The following is a 17,133-nucleotide window of genomic DNA, read 5'->3' on the forward strand; positions in this document are numbered from 1 at the left end:
CAAATACCAAAAGGTGGAGAGGAAGTCTAAACCTGCTGAGATTCAACTGGAAAATATCTGGAAGGACAAGGACCCCAGGATTCCTCCCATTCTTCCCCGGGCTGCTGGTTCACATCATTCTGGCAGACTGAACAAGGAGAGAAAGGGCCAGTTCAAAAAGTTTGACAGGCTACAACTCCTGCAGTCAATAACTCAAATTCAGCCCTCTCCTCTGGTTTGGGGAAAATCATGGAAGTTTGCCAAGTCCTTGCCATCACCTGCAGAGGGCACCACAGTCCAACTGTCAAAATCCCCCGCATCAATCTGGGGCCAGTGCTGGATGTTTGCTCCTCATCAGCCTTGCTCTGAAGCAGGCAAGCCATGGCCAAACGGCCCCAACTCGAATGACCCTCGCGCCCTTTATCTGTGGCGGAAGCCTGAACACAGGATGGCAGAATCCCAAGACCTTGTCTTGTGCGCTCCCACAGAGGAATGGATGTTTTCCTGGAAGAGGTCTGACAAAGAGAATGACAAAGATCACACATCGCCTGAAGATGGAAAGAATATAAGGAAACCTGGATTCGACTTTGACTTATTTTTAGACACTCAGCGCCGTAACCAAACCTTGCGGTCTACAGAGTGGATGGACTCTTGGAAATGCACCATGCAAGCAAGTCAAGGTAATCTTTGTGCCTTTCCAAAAGGTGATATAATTGATAAGTCTGTTGCAAACAAGCAGAGTGTCACAGAAATTAAGCCAGAGTGGAGAGAATGTTGGAAATTCATCAACCACCACGGCGGTAGCAAATCCATCTCACAAGATAACAGTCACAGGCAGGAGTGGTACAGTTATCATCCCCATAGGGTCCCTTATGAGAAGAGGTACAGAGATGTACTCTTGCAATTTTGTGAAACAGATGACTGGAATGTTTCTTGGCAGGTTGCAAAAAACAACTCGAAGCCAAGTGAAGAAATCGAGAAAGTCCTAAAGTTGTCACAGCAAAAAAATAAGCTGAACAAAGAGCAACAATCAACCCAAGATAATTACAACATATACAATGAGCAACTGAAAAAAAGTGTGATTTATAACCCCAAGATAGAATTCATCCACTCAAGGCATCTGAGAAACATGGAAAACATATTGCCTGTCTCTGAATGGAAGGAATCTCAGAAGACAACGAAACATCGAATTAGAATGGAAAGGAGAAAAATGAGGCTTGAGCCCCAAGCCTACAAGGTTTTCAGAGGATCAAACGGGGAAAGGCTCATGGCATCCGGCACATCAGAGAAAGGAAACAAGGAATGGAAAGACTCATGGAAACTCACATGTCACCGTCAGGAAACACACCCCTGGCAGCATGTTTGGCTGGCCATACCCCAGAGAAGAGTGGATCGATTGACAGACCAGAACCACTTCGCACCTGTGGAACTCCCGAAGAACGGACCAACAGGCGAGCAGAGTTGGGGAGAATCCTGGAGGTTCCCGAGGCACCAGCAGAGATCAGAACCTCGACAAAGAGCAACAGAGATCAATCAAAATAGGTTGAATGCAGCTTCCCATTATTTAGCACATCAGGCGGTGCCATCACTTTGTGACTGGCAGGAGGCCTGGATGGTCTCTGAAACTCCATTCCACCATGACAGACCTTCCTCTACAGAATGGACGGGGTCCTGGAAGTCTGTCTTCCACACGCATGGCTGGACCGAGTCAGCTGCTCAGGAGAAGTGTACAGATGAATTACAGGAGCTCCAAGTCCTCAGAAGGAAAATGAGAACGCAGAGAGCCATCGCTAAAATAAACATGTTGTTTGACAATTCTACCTTCATGCAGAGCTATGCTCTCAAAGAATGGAATGATGCGTGGAGAGCTGGGTCAAATCTGAACCATCAGATGGATCATTCAGGATTATCAAAGGTACCTGTGAAGACCATGGAGTCCGCTGTAGCTAATGACAACAACGATGGACCCAAGTGGGGGAAATCATTCCGGCTGGCAAACCCGATGCCCCACCTGGAACTACCCTGGATCAGGTCCTCTCCCAATAGATGCCACCATGCAGTTATTTGGTCATCAGGAAACAGCAAAATCAGATGTAGCATTGCCCCAAAAGGTGTCAATTACCATGCAACCCGTAGGTTTTGGGCAAACTCTCATCAGTTCCTGCAAGGGCCAAGCATCGGCATGATGTCAAAGGAACCTGTTGACCCGAGAGTCATTTTGATTATCAAGCCCAAAACATGGTATGGTTTGTTCTCTGTTGTGAATGAGGATCATGCAGACAGAAAAATGTTAGGAAACCACCTATTGGCTAAGACTCAACCACGTGTCAAGAAAAACACTGCCTCTGTGACCAAGATTAAGACGGACGGTGTGATCGGTGCCGAGCTCTCACAGGAATGGGAGGAATCTTGGAAGTTCAGACTCAGTGGTCTGGAGAAGCAGATGCCGGTCAAGTCACTCTCAAGCTGGAGGGAGTCATGGAGGTTTCTCCTTCCTGATTTCCCACCCCTGAAAGGCACCAAGGCCTGACCGGAGTAACTAAACCTGCACCGCATTTGAATGACACACAGGGTTTTCTCCATTTCTTCTACGTTAAGCACCCTTACAGATTCTTTTGCCTTTTGCACTTTGGGAAGCCAGAGTTTAACACACGATGTTGCGGCTTTCTCAAAGGTTCACCATCAGAAAAAGAAAGGAGATGGACAATTATTCCTCTGACCTACTGACTCAACTTTGACTTTTATCAAATCCGTTTTGCTGTACTTTTGTCAGCTATTTTGCTCAACATAAAATACAATTGAGTGAGCTGGCGAGTTCAACACAGAAAGTACCCTCTGCTTTATAAAGTTGAAAAATTTCGTTAGTGAAATCTTCAAGCCAGATGAATACTGGGTTTACAACTGTACACAATAGTTCACTGTAATTACTGAATTTAGATTAAACGTTTTGAAATATGAGCAGTTTTAGCTTGCTTTTCTTTGCCATTGCTTGCAGGCAGACCTGTGTTATTAAAAAAGTGCTACAGGAAAATCATTTGATTATTCATTCATTCATCAAGTTGTGTATGTGAAACATTCGGTCAAAAGTAGCCTGTCTCGCTATAGCAGGGGTAAGTATTAAAATTGGAAATTAAATGACTAATAATAATAATAATGATAATATTCATAAAAATGATTGTTTATGTGGATCCCAAGATACTGGTATGAGTCCACAATATCCACCCCCTCACCCTGGATGGAGCCTGGCACAGGTGTCCTCTGCTTCCTACTGTAGTGCTCCAGCCCATCCTTGGTCTTGCTGATGTTGAGCTGAAGGTGGTTCTGGTTACCCCACGCAATAAAACTCTCGATCAGTCCTCTGTCATCCTCCCCATCATCATTGTTGATACCGAGGTAACAGTAAGTAAATAATTTGGTTACATTTTTCTATCGGGGAACATTTAATCTTACAAAAGCCAACATAAGCACATTTCAACTACTTCTATCATTTTCTTCAAAAAAAAAAATCTACTGATGTTTTAACTTGAAATTGTCAATACTTAATGTCTTTATGTAAAAAGATACTGTAGATATAAATGTTCTAATTATGTTTTTATTGTCGGCATAATGAAAGAAAACATGAGTTGAAAATTGCAGTCACTGCACATAACATATTGTGGCAAGCCAGGATTGCAGCTAAATAACGACTACTGATACTTTGGATATTTGGTTATTGAATTGCAATTTTTGTAAGTCGCTTTGGATAAAAGCGTCTGCTAAATGACCGTAATTTTATGTAATGTAATGAAGCATCGGAAGACTCCCCGTTGATCCTGTGGCCATATGCTCTGCTGTCAGATTACTGTTGCCCTGGTTTCCAAAAATAAACCCTGTCCCTATATTTAAGTTTTATACAATGTGTGCATATCAACAGTGACCTGATGGTTGTTGTGTCTATGAAAATAAGTTAAAAAAGTGTGCTTTTTCCATGACAAGAAGATAAATATTTTAAAGAATTTGAAGAGAAGCCCATTTGAAACGCCACGCTTAAAGGATTAGATCTAGTTTCTGAAGGATGATCCAGCTGGTTTAGTGGTGACAGATATACAGACAGCTGCAAAGATCAGATCTCATTAAGAGATCCAGTCCAGCTGTCAGTTTAAAAATGTTCCTGCTAACTAAAATGTCACATTTTGACTTTTTCGAAGAGTAAAACTATAAATTTAATAATGAGTTGACCCCTACTGCTTGGTTTCATCTGAGCTGTGATGTCACCTGACAAAATCTATAGACCAATGCATTCATTTTGACACAGAAAACTGGAAACAGCTGATGATAAGTTTGTCTCAGTAGTTTTATTATCAAACCGAAATCTGTCCAAACATCCCTACGACGTGGTATTTTGGTATGATTTGACTCATGATTTCATTCACTGTGTTAGAGGTAGAAAATTTAGTGTTATGTTTATTTGTTCTCTGGTTGTCTTTGGGCCTTGAGTCTTATATTGGTGTCAGACTCACATTTTGATTTATACCTTATCTTAGCAAAGCAGCATGGTAGTGCAATACTTAACTCCTTCGCCTTCAGCAGGAAGATCTCTGGTTCGATTCGAGCAGCAGGGCTGCTCTGTTTGAAACCCGCCTCTTGCCTAATGACAGCTTGGATAAGTGCGACACCCCCGCAACCTCGAGAGCAGGGTGACTGGTACAGATAATCAACGAATGCACTTAAGTTTAACTGCAAAATTAAATGAGTGTATCATTGCTGTGCTTGGGAGTTTACTGCAAGTTGGGGGATGAAAAATCCACTTCACCACTTATAAAGGTCCTCAGTGAATATAGTCTCATACTATTTCCAGTGGACCAGATGTTTTTTTTAAACAACTTTGAAGCCTCTTCTGCCCATGCCCTTTCATCCCTTCTTTGAAAGGTGTACCATAAAAATTTGAATTTTTCACAGATTTGCAAATTCAGTTAGACGAGAACAAGTGATAACTTCAACAACCTGTCATATTGGCAAAAATCTGATATTCTTTGGATGCATTCTCATATTTGAGGGATACTTGAAACTGCTCAGAGAGTATTATTAAAATCAGTTCAAATACACACATACACACATGCACATGCATGCACATGCACACGCATGCATACACACACACACACACACACACACTCACACAAACACACACACTCACACACAAAACACACACACACACATACACACATACACACATACACACACACAGATTTCTGATGTTGGAATTCTTGAAAGACACATTCTTTTTGGGAGAAATAGTCTCAAGAAGAACAACATGTAACAATGTAACAAATGTACCAACTTAAGCTTTATATTTTCATTTTGACAGACTTTTTTATTCCTCTGTTACGGCTCCCATCGGGGTTCCTGCAGTTTTCCTCAGTGACTTGTTGTAAAAATAGGAGTGAAGCCGGGTCTCGGGTCATCTGACTGATCCAGTTTTCTGAGATCAGCAGCAGAATAATTTCAGGATCTTGTTACAGGTTAAGACCTGGCGGACTAAAGAAATGCATGACTTCCTGGGTGTTTAACCTTCCGGGACGGAAACAGTTGCAATAAACAGTGACCGCTATCTGCTTAGTTTGAGTGATACTATCTCATCAGTCAAAGACATCAATGCTATTCTGCAGTCATGTTGGACATCACTGACACTGTCAAAGCATTTAGAAGAGAAGAACCTTTACTGTCACATACAGTTATACACAGAGCAACAGCAAAATTTTACCATTGCATTGAACCCATCACAGATGCACCATGAGCAGAAGTTAGCTAGCGAACAGCTAGAGGTTCAGTGTCTTGCTCAACGACACTTCGACAGGCTAGGAGGAACCCAACCAGGAATGTTCCTTTCTGAGGACGACTGCTCTAACCCGCAGCGCAAAGCCGCCACTAATTTACCTTTTCTACCTGTCAGGGGTCAGCTAGAAATACGAATGTCATTATTATAGACTGTATCTGGACCAAATTTGCCTAGACTCATGACTAACGGACAGAGCTCGCGCAATCTGTCATGCAATATCCATTTGCTACATTTGGTCTGAAAAACAAAAAAGTCTTTTGGTCAAAGGTGCTAATAATTAGCAAGAAACACATTTTTTTAAATAGAATTGTTGTCCTGGCTTCCACATTTTCTCACAACAGACACATTTAATTTATTTTACAATGATAATCAGAGGCCATTTGTTGAAAATAGTGTGATTTGTACAATTTGTACAAAAACATGATTGAAATCATTGAAAAAAATTTTAAAAAGAAAAATTATTCTACAAGGTGTCTACAGGATTTGGCAGTTTGTGAGCCCCTGCCCCAAAAATGGCTGAAATTTCATCAGGGATCAAAACCTTTTCCTCAAACATTGCATTGAGAGTGAGACAGAACATCTCCAATGAAATGAAATTTTATTTTAAAATTTGACATCTTCACAATATACCCCCTCTAAAAGATTCTCAGAACTTTTTATTCACGGGTTTTACTTGGGATTATTATTTCATTTAGCTCAAGACTCATTTTCAGTAAGTCTCCAACAACAGTAATTTATTTTTTTGCCTAAGTGATTGAGCTCCTGCTTGAAGGATAGATATTTCAACATTTGCTCCAGCTATTCAACACTGAATGAACTCGGCTATGATTGGCTGTTTGACAGTGTTTGTGAGAGAATTCTTTTTAAGGAGGTGGGGCTTCCCTTTGGACCTCTGTCAAAGGCACTCATAACACAGCTGTGTGTCAGAAAGTACACACAAACACATACATGCATGATTGTGCACAAACACAACTCATTTGCTGTTGAATGTATTCAAGCAATCTTTTTTTTTGATTAATTTCATGTCCCTGGCCAGCATATACAGGCTGAGTGTCTCGTGTCCGCCGCTGCCGCACTCTAAATTTAGAGCTTCAGCTCTGGATCTGTTAACGTATGATGTAAAAATAGCAAGGAGGGAAGCCTGGTCACGACAGCAAAAACACAGGACAGGCTGAGCACGGGTTTGTTAAAGCCAAGGAGGGACGGACAGGCCTAGAGAAGCACCGGTTCTTTAACAGCCTTGCCGTTGTTCGGGGAGAAAAAGACTGGCAGCGGACACTAAACTGTTTGCAAATTACTCTGTGGCATGTAAAAAAGTAGCAGACTGACAGACAGACGCACAGGAGGAATCAGAGCAGGTGAGTTGTGATGAATTTACTAACATCAATGTTCCCATTGATGTAATGCTGTAAAAAGATTGCTCATCTAGTGTCACTGCCAGCTTGCATTTAACTATATTTTTAAACAGAATTTTTTTCGACTGAGTTCGGTAAGTAGTTGTAACAAGGAGGCTATATTCAGTGACAAAATAAATACTCTCAAGTCAGGGTTGGGGTACCAGACCATAGTTTTCACCCCTGGGTAATGACTCATTGCCTCATTGCCCTGTATGATCGGTGTTGGAGCTTGGTCCGCATTGCCGGTTGTAAGTCAGATTCATTTCCGGTGGGAGTTTGAATCCTCCAGGGCTGCCCTTTGTCACCGATTCTGTTCGTAACTTTTATGGACAGAATGTCTAGGCATAGCCAGGGCGTTGAGGGGATCCGGTTTGGTGAGCACAGCATCGAGTTTCTGCTTTTTGAAGAGGATGTGGTTCAATCGGCTTCACCTGGACACGAGCCCCAGCTCTCAACGGAGCAGTTCGCACTGCGAAGCGGCCGGATGAGGATCAGCACCCCGAATCCGAGACCATGGCGCTCAACCAGAAACAGGTGCAGTGCCCACTCCGGGTCGGCGAAGAGGTCCTGCCCCGAGTGGAAGAGTTCAAGTGTCTCTGGGTCTTTTTCACAACAGAGGGAAAGACGGAGGGGGAGATGGACAGGCGGATCGGTGCGGCATCTGCAGTGATACGGACTCCTCTTGGTGAAAAGGGAGCAGAGTCAGAAGGTGAAGCTCTCCATTTACCGGTCGATCTACGATCTACGTTCCCACCCACACCTATGGTCACGAGCTGTGGGTAGTGACCGAAAGAACGAGATCGCTGATACCAGCAACCGAAATTAGTTTCCTCCGCAGGGTGTCCGGACTCTCCCTTAGGGATAGGGTGAGAAGTTGGGTCATGGTTAGGGTAAGGAGTAGCTCAGAGTAGAGCCGCTGCTCCTCCGCATGGAGAGGAGTCCAATGAGGTGGGTCAGGCATCTGGTCAGGATGCCTCCTGGGCGCCTCCCAGGGGGGTATTCTGGGCATGGGAGGAGACCATGGGGAAGACCCAGGACACGCTGGAGAGACTATCTCTCTAGGCTGGCCTGGGAGCGCCTTGGGGTCCCCACAGAGGAGCTGGACCATGTGGATGGGGAGAGGGAAGCCTGGGCTTCTCTGCTCCGGCTGCTGCCCCCCGACCCGACTTCGGATAATCTTTGGAAGATGGATAGATAGACATGGCCAATAACATCTGCACTGATGTGATGATGGGTAATATCTGATTTCTGTAGGTTCTTTCTCAACATGTAGCATTTGAATCTTTGATTTCAAATCCATTTGTGGTGTCACGTAATATTTTTTCTGAGAATGTATTAATTTTCCTCGAAAAACCAACAAATTACATTTGTTTTTTCCATCGATTGCCTTCACAAAATTACCTTTTTTGTTTATACCACAAAAATATCATGGTGTTGTTTCATGTTTTTGGATTGCTGTACAGGTGTGTCTCACAAAAAAATATTTCCCATGGTTTCAAGGTTTCTTGGTGCCTTAAAGGACTGAGAAAGTCCTGGATGCCAAGAAGCTGATTGCCCAGGTTCATAATAGGGACCTTACTTCAAAGACTTAATATAAATGCTGAGATTGGATTTCAAAAATACCCATAAATACACACACTCACAACATGTATTGGCAGACCATCTCAAATATTTGGAGGGGAAAAGGAGGCGCCAAGGGGTTTAGAAAGACTTATGGTGTCGACATCACTGAAACTGGACTCATATTTGAATTACATCATGCGTCTGAAGCTGGTCAAAACAAATTTCCTAATTTTACATCATTGTCATTTGAATGCAGCCTCAGGTGGGCACAAGCCAGTGCCTCCCCGAACCGGTTACAAGCCCGCATAAATGCAGAGGGTTGTGTCAGGAAGGACGGCTGGCGTAAAACTTGTGCCAAAACCAAATAAGCAAATTGAAACTACAAATCTCACACCAGATTGGTCGAGGCTGGGTTTACAAACATCTGCTATTGGGGCTGATGGACTACAGGGTATTTACTGAGGGTCGAAAAAGGAGAGGAGGAAGGCCCATTTCGGAAGCAGAGAGAGAAGAGGAAAGGCAAGAGTCTGGGACTGACCGTACAGACTTTGAATATTGGGCAGAGAGTTGGTTGACATGATGCAGAGAAGGAAGGTGGATATACTGTGTGTCCGGGAGACCAGGGGGAATCGTAATAAGGCTAGAAGAGTCGGTTTTAATTTGTAGTATCATGGTACTGATAAGAAGAGCAGTGGAGCAGAGGTTATCTTAGAGGAGGCGTTTGTTGGGAATGTTCTGGAGGTGAAAAGAGTGTTAGATAGACTGATGAGAGTGAAGCTAGAAGTTGAAGATGCGATGCTCACTTTTGCCACACAGGGGGGCTCTGAGCCTCTTGTTTGCATTGGTAACGGACGGGCTGACAGATGAGGTCAGACAAGAATCTGCATGGACCCTGATGTTTGCAGATGACATTCTGATCAGATGTGAGCAGGGAACAAGTCTAGAGAAATCTACAGAGGTGGAGGTATGCCTTTGAAAGGAGAGTAATGAAGGTGAGCTGCAGCAATACAGGATTCATGCGTGTGAATAAGAGGAACCTAAGTGGAACAGTGAGGCTACAAGGTGGGGAGATCAAGAAGGTGGAGGTTTTTAGGTAATTAGTTCCAATAGTTCAAAGCATGGCGTGTGTGGAAAAGAGATGAAGAAATCGGTTCAAGGTGTCAGGGTTGATTGATATGTGATAAAAGAGGATCGCCCAGAATGAAAGGAAAGATATACAAGACAGTGGTGAGACCAGTGATGCTGTATGGTTTGGAGACAGCAGTGTTGAGGACAAGGAAGCAGAGCTGGAGGTAGCAGAGATGAAGATACTGAGGTTCTCGTTGGGAGTGATGAGGATGCATAGGATCAGGAATGAGTCCATCACAAGGACAGCACATGTTAGATGTTTAGGAGAGAAGGTCATAGAGGCAGACTGAACTTTTTCAGTCACGTACAGAGGAAGGATAAAGAACATATTGCTAGAAAGATGCTGGAGATGGAACTGTCAGGCAGTGGGTTTAAAGGGGACCAAAGAGGAGATTTATGGATTTAGAACATGAAGAAGACATGAAGTTAAGTGTTGTGAGAGATGAGGACCCAGAGAATAGGGATGGATGGAGGTGATTGATCGCTGTGGCAACCCCTGAAGGGAGCATCCGAAAGGAAAACAAAAACTCATGGTCAATTTTTTCGTCAGCGCGAATGACAAAACACAAACACAGTCAAGGTGTTCACACTGAAAAGCGGCTGCTACATAGTCAGTCCACGCATTTGACTGTGACTCAAAGTAGTTTTATATCACTTTGCTACATACCCAGAATCTAAAATCAGATGAAATACCTGCAGGTACAAACATTTTTGATTATGGCTGAGAGACTGAAGACAACTGACTTAATTTCACTTGAGTGACACATTTCTTTTCACTTTTCTGTATGTGTCTTAGAAAACAGGATGGTTTCAGTGAAAGAGCCAAGGTTGTTCAGCAACGGGAGGCTGAGAGACCAGTGGGAGAAGAGAGCCCAGAACATAGCAGAGCAGTGCAAGCAGGAGGAGGAGTTGAAGCAGAAGAGTTCACTCAAACTGTGAGGATAACATGTTTGCCTTTAAAAAGAAATCAGATCAATAATTTACTGCAGAATGCTGGCTCTTTTCAGTGTCTTACTGTATTGTGGCGAGCGGGGATTTAACAAAGCAACAATCAGTGGCAACAATTACTTGCTCTCAAGATTATGCTCTTTAGCAGATGGTTTTAATTCAACAGTCAATGAACATGGGAACCCTGGGGGGTCTCTCTCAGTGCTAAAAGTTAGACTGAGTGTGCACCCCTGCACCGTTACGACAACTAACGGTGCAGGTTAGTGTCACACAACAAGCACAACATCAGCTGTTCAACAATAGAGTTGTCTAACACAGAGCCATGAGAAGCTCCAAACAGTCATCACAGCTCTCAAAGGATTCTGGGGTTCCGCCGGCCAGTCTACCCACCACACGATACAGTATCTTTCCTTGCTTTTCTCTTGCTAATCTTATAAATAGTTGTAACAGCCAGATGATCAAAACAGTCATTTGTGCTGACAGTCCTTTTAATTCTTAATTTGATATTTTTATCAGACTTTTCTCAAAATGGAACTATCACTGGTCACTTGTTGCCAATGGAGACAATGCAGATGAAGTCTCTGCCTTCAGGAAGACCATCAGCTCAGACAAAGAGGACAACAAAAAACCCAAAATTAAATTCAAAATTGTGCCTCCTCCTCCTCCCAAACCTAAAGCTGGTCCACCCCATCCTCCTCCCAGAAGGGCACCCTTGACCAAACCTAAAATATTCAAGCGCAAAGTGGAGGTTGATGTATTTGGCCTGTGCTGGAAGGAGTCCTGGAAGAGCTTGAAGCCGCCACAGTATCTTTACCTGAAGGCCAAAGAGAAGAAAGCCAGGTTCCAGGGATTCACCAACAGAGAGCTGAACGACAACAGGCGGTACAAAGTGCCAGTGACTGGATGTCAATCAGATACTCAAGTCCTGACAGCTGATAAGTGGAGTCAGTCCTGGAAGAGGGTAGTCTGACACACACACACACACACACACACACACACACACACACACACACACACACACATACACACACATACACACACACAGATTCACAACACAAGTTTTTCTACCTTTTGAGTTATGGAACCGACTATATCAAATACTGATTGTTTTACTCCCTGCACTCCCAGGTAAAGACTCCAGCTCTGTTTGAGCATTGGGACAAGGAATATTTTCAGTGGGAGATTCTCTTTTGCAGAAGGCAGATTTCTCGCGTCTCAATGGAAGAATATCGTCTTCCAGTCTGGGCCGGAACCTGGAAGATCATGAACTTTCCCTTCAGACAGCAAAAGCAGCACTGGGATTGTGGGTGGCCTGATTGCCAACAGAACATCAGCGACAAATTTGATGAGTTGCAAAAACTGATGGATCAGGTGGGTGTCATGCACATCATTACCACAGTGTATGATGCAGTGTATACATAGATACAGAATATCAACCATTGTGTATGGTTTTGGATCATGAATATTTTCATATATTCAATGTTATGCTACATACCTTTGCTGTCATCTTCAAATACTGATCTGTTTTTAATGACTAATTTGTTTCCATGAGTAACTTTGCCTCTCAATAGTCTGGCGAAGAACACCTTTAACTGAGCTAAATACGAAACATTTCTTGAAAAAATCAACAGGATTGCACTAAAAATCATCAACAAGTTCTCTGGAAATTTGGAAGAAATTGTCAAAAATTAGCTAGAAATAAATTCACAGTCAATTCCTTCATTAAAGCAAGGCATTTAGTTTGTGTGTATATATATCTATATATCTATAGATTTATATAGATAGATAGATAGATAGATAGATAGATAGATAGATAGATAGATAGATAGATAGATAGATAGATAGAAACATGTCAAAACAGTTTTTTTAATTTGTGGCCTTTGCATGTATACATGCATGATGCGTAACAGGATGGGCCAAATGGGTGGGAGCACTCCTGGAGGTTTTCATGGCTTGATCCTGATGATGCATCAGATGAGAAGTTATTGATAAAAACGACAAGGATAACTGACGTCTTCCTTCCCGGCTGGAGCGACTCCTGGTTAACTTCTGCCGCTCCTTTGGGAGAGGACGAGGAGCGGGAGAAAAACTGGAGCTCTTGCTGGGGATTCAGGCAGCAGCTCAGGTGGTTCAACGTTTTCACATTTATATGATGATACTTGCAATTTGATACAAACATTATGTGTGTATACAAGTAATTAGTTTCCTTCTGAGCTAAACATTTTTAGCAAAGCAATAGAAAATGAATCCCACATTGCGACTGTGCCAACAGGTGGTGCATCGGTTCACTGGAGTCCCATCATCGTCACAGCAACACGCTGTCAAAGCGGCGTCACGTGGCCAATGTTCTTCTAATGGCGCAACTAGAGAAGGACACGACAGACTACGATGACTGGACAGAGGGATGGAGGACCTGTGAAGGATGGACACGACCAGAGCATGAGCAACCAGACCACACGCCGGATGAGGAAGGGGAGGATGATGATGTGGAGGATGAAGGAGAAGAGGAGGAGGATTATGATGATGATGATGATGAAGGATTGGATAATGAAGAAAATGAGGAGGAGAATGAAGGGTTAGAACAAGAGCCAGATGTAAATGAACAGGTCAGTACAGGTCCAGAGATACTTGAAGAGATAAGAGGCAAAATGGATAAGATAGATATCGATGCTGAATATAATGAAGAGGAGGATGTGGGAGTCGATGAGGAGCAGGAGGAGGAAGAGGAGGAGGAGGAGGAAGAAGAGGAGGAGGAAGAGGAGGAGGAAGAGGAGGAAACTGAAGAGGTTGATGAGGAAGAGGAGGAGGAACTTCAGGAGGAGAAAGAAGTAGAGAAGGGTGAGGAAGATAAAGAAGGGGATCAAACGAGTGCTATTAAAGAGGGCTTTCTGAAGGGGGTGAATAACAGTGAGGACGAACAGGGGGAAGAGGTGGAAGAGGGAGAAGAGTATGAGAGGGGGGAAGAGGAGGAGGAAGAGGAGGAAGACGACCAAAAGGCCGAGGACAAAGGGGAGGATGAAGAATTAAATGGAGTGAACGAAGAATTAGATGAGAATGACAAGAAAGATAAAATGCATCAAAAAGAAGATGACAGATATACTGATGGGAAGGATGAGAGTGAAAAGCAAGAAGAGGATTGGGAAATAAAAGGGGAAGAAGAGGAGAGTGAAAGTGGAGACCAGAAAGAGGAGATGGGGAGGGAGGAGGAAGAGAAAGAGGAGGAAAAAGAAAAAGAACACAGCGATGGAGAGGAATTCGTTGAGAAGGAGAATGAAGAGGGGAGGGAGAGTGTTGAGGAAGAAGTAGAAACAGAGAATGAAGAGGAGGAGGAGGAGGAGGAAATAGAAGAGGACTCAGATAATGAGTTAGAAGAGGGGGAGAATGAGAATGAAAAGAGAGAAAAAGAGGACAATGAAATGGCAGCTGAGGATGATCCTGAGGAGGAGGAACAGAAGGCTGAAGATTTGGTGGAAGAGGATGAAGAATCTGAGCAGGAGGACAAAGAAAAAAACGAGACAGAGAAGTTCGAGACTGAGATGATGCAGATTGTGGGTGAAGCTGAGGGAAAGAACGAGGATGAGGAGAAATTGGACAGTGAGGAGGAGCAAGTGAATGAAGCCGATACTGATGAGGAAACAGAGGAAGAGCGTGAACACGAAGATGCGGAAAACAGAGAAGAAGATGAGGAAGAAGAAGAAGAAGAAGAAGAAGAAGAAGAAGAAGAAGAAGAAGAAGAAAAAGAAGAAAAAGACAAAGAAAAAGAAGAAAAAGACAAAGAAAAAGAAAAAGAAGAAGAAGAAGAAGACGAGGAAGAAGAAAAAGAAGAGGAAAAAGAAGAAGAAGAAGAAGAAGAAAAAGAAGAAAAAGACAAAGAAAAAGAAGAAAAAGACAAAGAAAAAGAAAAAGAAGAAGAAGAAGAAGACGAGGAAGAAGAAAAAGAAGAGGAAAAAGAAGAAGAAGAAGAAGAAGAAGAAGAAGAAGAAGAAGAAGAAGAAGAAGAAGAAGAAGAAGAAGCAAAGGAAAGGGCAAAGCAAAGCAAAGTACACGAGGTTGAGAGTGATGAAGAAATGGACGAGGACTATGAAGATGTGGATGAGGTCATCAGAAGGGACGATGTGGAAGAGGAAGTAACAGTAAAAAACCACAAAGAGGAGGATGAAGAAGAGGAAAAGGAAAGCACTGGGGATGCTTTTGAGACAGCAGACGAACAGGATGAAATGCACATGGCGGAAGAAGAGAAGAGGAAAAAGAAGACGAGGGGGCGAATCAAGCCGAATGTCCCTCCTTGTCTTCAATTCCACAAACTGAACGCCTCCTTCGCCTCATGGAAACAGTCTTGGATGGTGGCGGTTGCGCACAGAGCCGGAGAGGAAGCTGAGGAAGAGGAGGAGGAAGGGGAGGAGGGACAGGAATGGCTGGGATGGAGAGACTCGTGGAGAATCTGTCGCCGGAGGAAACCGGATGAGGACGAGGTGGTGTGTTTTTCCGCCGAGCATCGGGGATGGAGAGAGACCGGAGTGATGAAAGAAAGTCACAGACTGCAGAGGAACAAGTGGACACTCAGCTGGAGGGTGAGGAGAACTACAGCAAAGGATGAAGGCCAGGATCATGCATAGCACAGCCTCAACTCCCTGATGGCTTAAAAACAGAGTCTGGCTTCATTCATGAAAATTTGTTGGAAGAAACCAAAGCAACTGATGAGAAAATGAAACATTTGTCAGATCGCTGCTAAATAACTATCAACTATCACTTTCTCAGTGGAGACACAATAACTGCATCTTGAAAATGCTGAAATTTCTTAAAATATACTTGCTAACGTTCACCTCTGTAGCATTTCAGGTATTTTATTGACAGTCTTTTACATCGCAGTTGTCTAGTACTTGACTGTTTTTTGTTGCACATACCGTTTTGGGCACCATCCTGGTACAATATAATTTTTAAATCTCGTCTTTGAAGCACTGCCTGACCTCTGGCCGAGATGCATCTCTTGCCTCCTTTTGCACATTTGGAAGTCTCCAAACCCCTGCGGTTTTCAAGAAGAGATTAGTTTTCCCTCATTGAAACTAACCGCCTTGGGTCTGCTTGCTTTGTTTGAACAGGACTCGTTATTGTTCAGTGTTTTGGAATGGACATTTTCTTGTCATTTCAGCAGAAAGTGATTTCAACATTTGAGTTAAATTTTGTGATCCTCTGTGAACTGCTTGGTGTTCTAAAGCTGGTACCTTAATTTGAGATCCCTGCCAGCAGGAGCTGATGACTGACAGCCAAACCGTTTGAATTACACAATCTTGGGAAGGCATTCTTTAATATGCAATGATACAAAGTCTGTTCGAGTTCAACTGCACCTCGACAGCTCAGGTGAAAAGTTGATAAACCAATGCTTGCAGGACCGCAGTTTTTACAAATGCAATTTTGAAAATTCCTTCATCTCTCCATAAATCAGAAGATACAGTCATTAGGATTTAAAAACACCAAAGTACCCTTCAAACAGGAGACATCAATTAAACTTTGAATGAAATATCTGCGATTTTTAGCTTCATGGCTGAGAGAATGGATGATTTTTATCTTGGAAGTGAGCTGCCAGAGGGATTCCCACATTTTCCTGTAGAGGGCGACCCACGGCACCTTTTGCTGATGTCAAGATCCGTTTGTAGCTTTTGCTGTGTCGTTGTTTTATATCTCTGATTTGTTTTTATTTTAAAATGGTTTAAATCTGGCCAATGTATATATGCTGAGAAAGAAAGCAGTGTGTCCCCCAGCCGGAAAACTTCACTCCATTTTTTCGGGTGGAAAACAATGAGAATGTCCCGCTGTGTTTCTATAGAAAGTCAAGTATGGCTGAGTATTGTTTATCTTTGAAGTTACTGTGACCGTCAAAATCACCAAACATGATGTTTAAATCTGATGTGTCTCAGAGCAACTCGTTACAAAAGCGTAGATTCTGTTTTCCTGTTCCAAGAAGCAGATCAATTTCATTTTATGTCTTTGGGGACAGAAATGATGAGAAATAAATAGAGAAAAACAAAACCAGGAGTATTCTTTCAGTATTCTTTGACAAATATACAAGGAAAGAACATTAACAAACTGACAGAGCTGTAAATGAACAAGTCTTTTACTTTGTTTGGCTCAGGTTCATTGATTCCTGATCAATTGGGATTGACCATAACACAAATTTTAGGAATTGTGCCTTTGAAAGCTCACTGTCTTTATTTCTTTTCTTTTCTTTTCTTTTCTTTTCTTTTCTTTTCTTTTCTTTTCTTTTCTTTTCTTTTTTGAGGTCACCGTTCTGATTGTTTAGTTTTC

At 42.8% G+C, this 17,133-nt stretch overlaps 1 protein-coding gene across 2 annotated transcripts; it reads left to right on the top strand.

The window, feature by feature from the left end:
• The first annotated feature begins 6,949 nt into the window (after window positions 1-6,949).
• On the top strand, window positions 6,950-16,860 carry LOC147221131 (uncharacterized). 2 transcript variants are annotated; one of them, XM_086170336.1, is made up of 6 exons: window positions 6,950-7,152; window positions 10,679-10,817; window positions 11,347-11,791; window positions 11,959-12,201; window positions 12,741-12,955; window positions 13,103-16,860. In XM_086170336.1, the coding sequence occupies exons 2-6, from the start codon at window positions 10,687-10,689 to the stop codon at window positions 15,444-15,446; spliced, it is 3,378 nt and encodes a 1,125-aa protein (XP_086026462.1). In that variant the 5' UTR covers window positions 6,950-7,152; window positions 10,679-10,686; the 3' UTR covers window positions 15,447-16,860. The 2 variants fall into 2 exon arrangements, with proteins under 2 accessions (XP_086026462.1, XP_086026461.1); XM_086170335.1 differs by lacking the exon at window positions 6,950-7,152 and adding an exon at window positions 8,214-8,425.
• Window positions 16,861-17,133: the final 273 nt, after the last annotated feature.

Source organism: Fistularia commersonii, chromosome 23 (genome assembly GCF_037954325.1).
Source record: "Fistularia commersonii isolate RoL2024-O1a breed Wild chromosome 23, RoL_Fcom_v1.0, whole genome shotgun sequence".
NCBI lineage: Eukaryota > Metazoa > Chordata > Actinopteri > Syngnathiformes > Fistulariidae > Fistularia > Fistularia commersonii.

Bases quoted from the DNA above. Each gene is read 5' to 3' on its own strand.
- LOC147221131 (XM_086170335.1), top strand. From the start codon at position 8,392: ATGGCCAATAACATCTGCACTGATGTGATGATGG. The intron at 11,792-11,958 runs GTAGTCTGACAC...CTGCACTCCCAG, and splicing joins GGAGTCAGTCCTGGAAGAGG to GTAAAGACTCCAGCTCTGTT. The intron at 12,956-13,102 runs GTGGTTCAACGT...CTGTGCCAACAG, and splicing joins GGATTCAGGCAGCAGCTCAG to GTGGTGCATCGGTTCACTGG.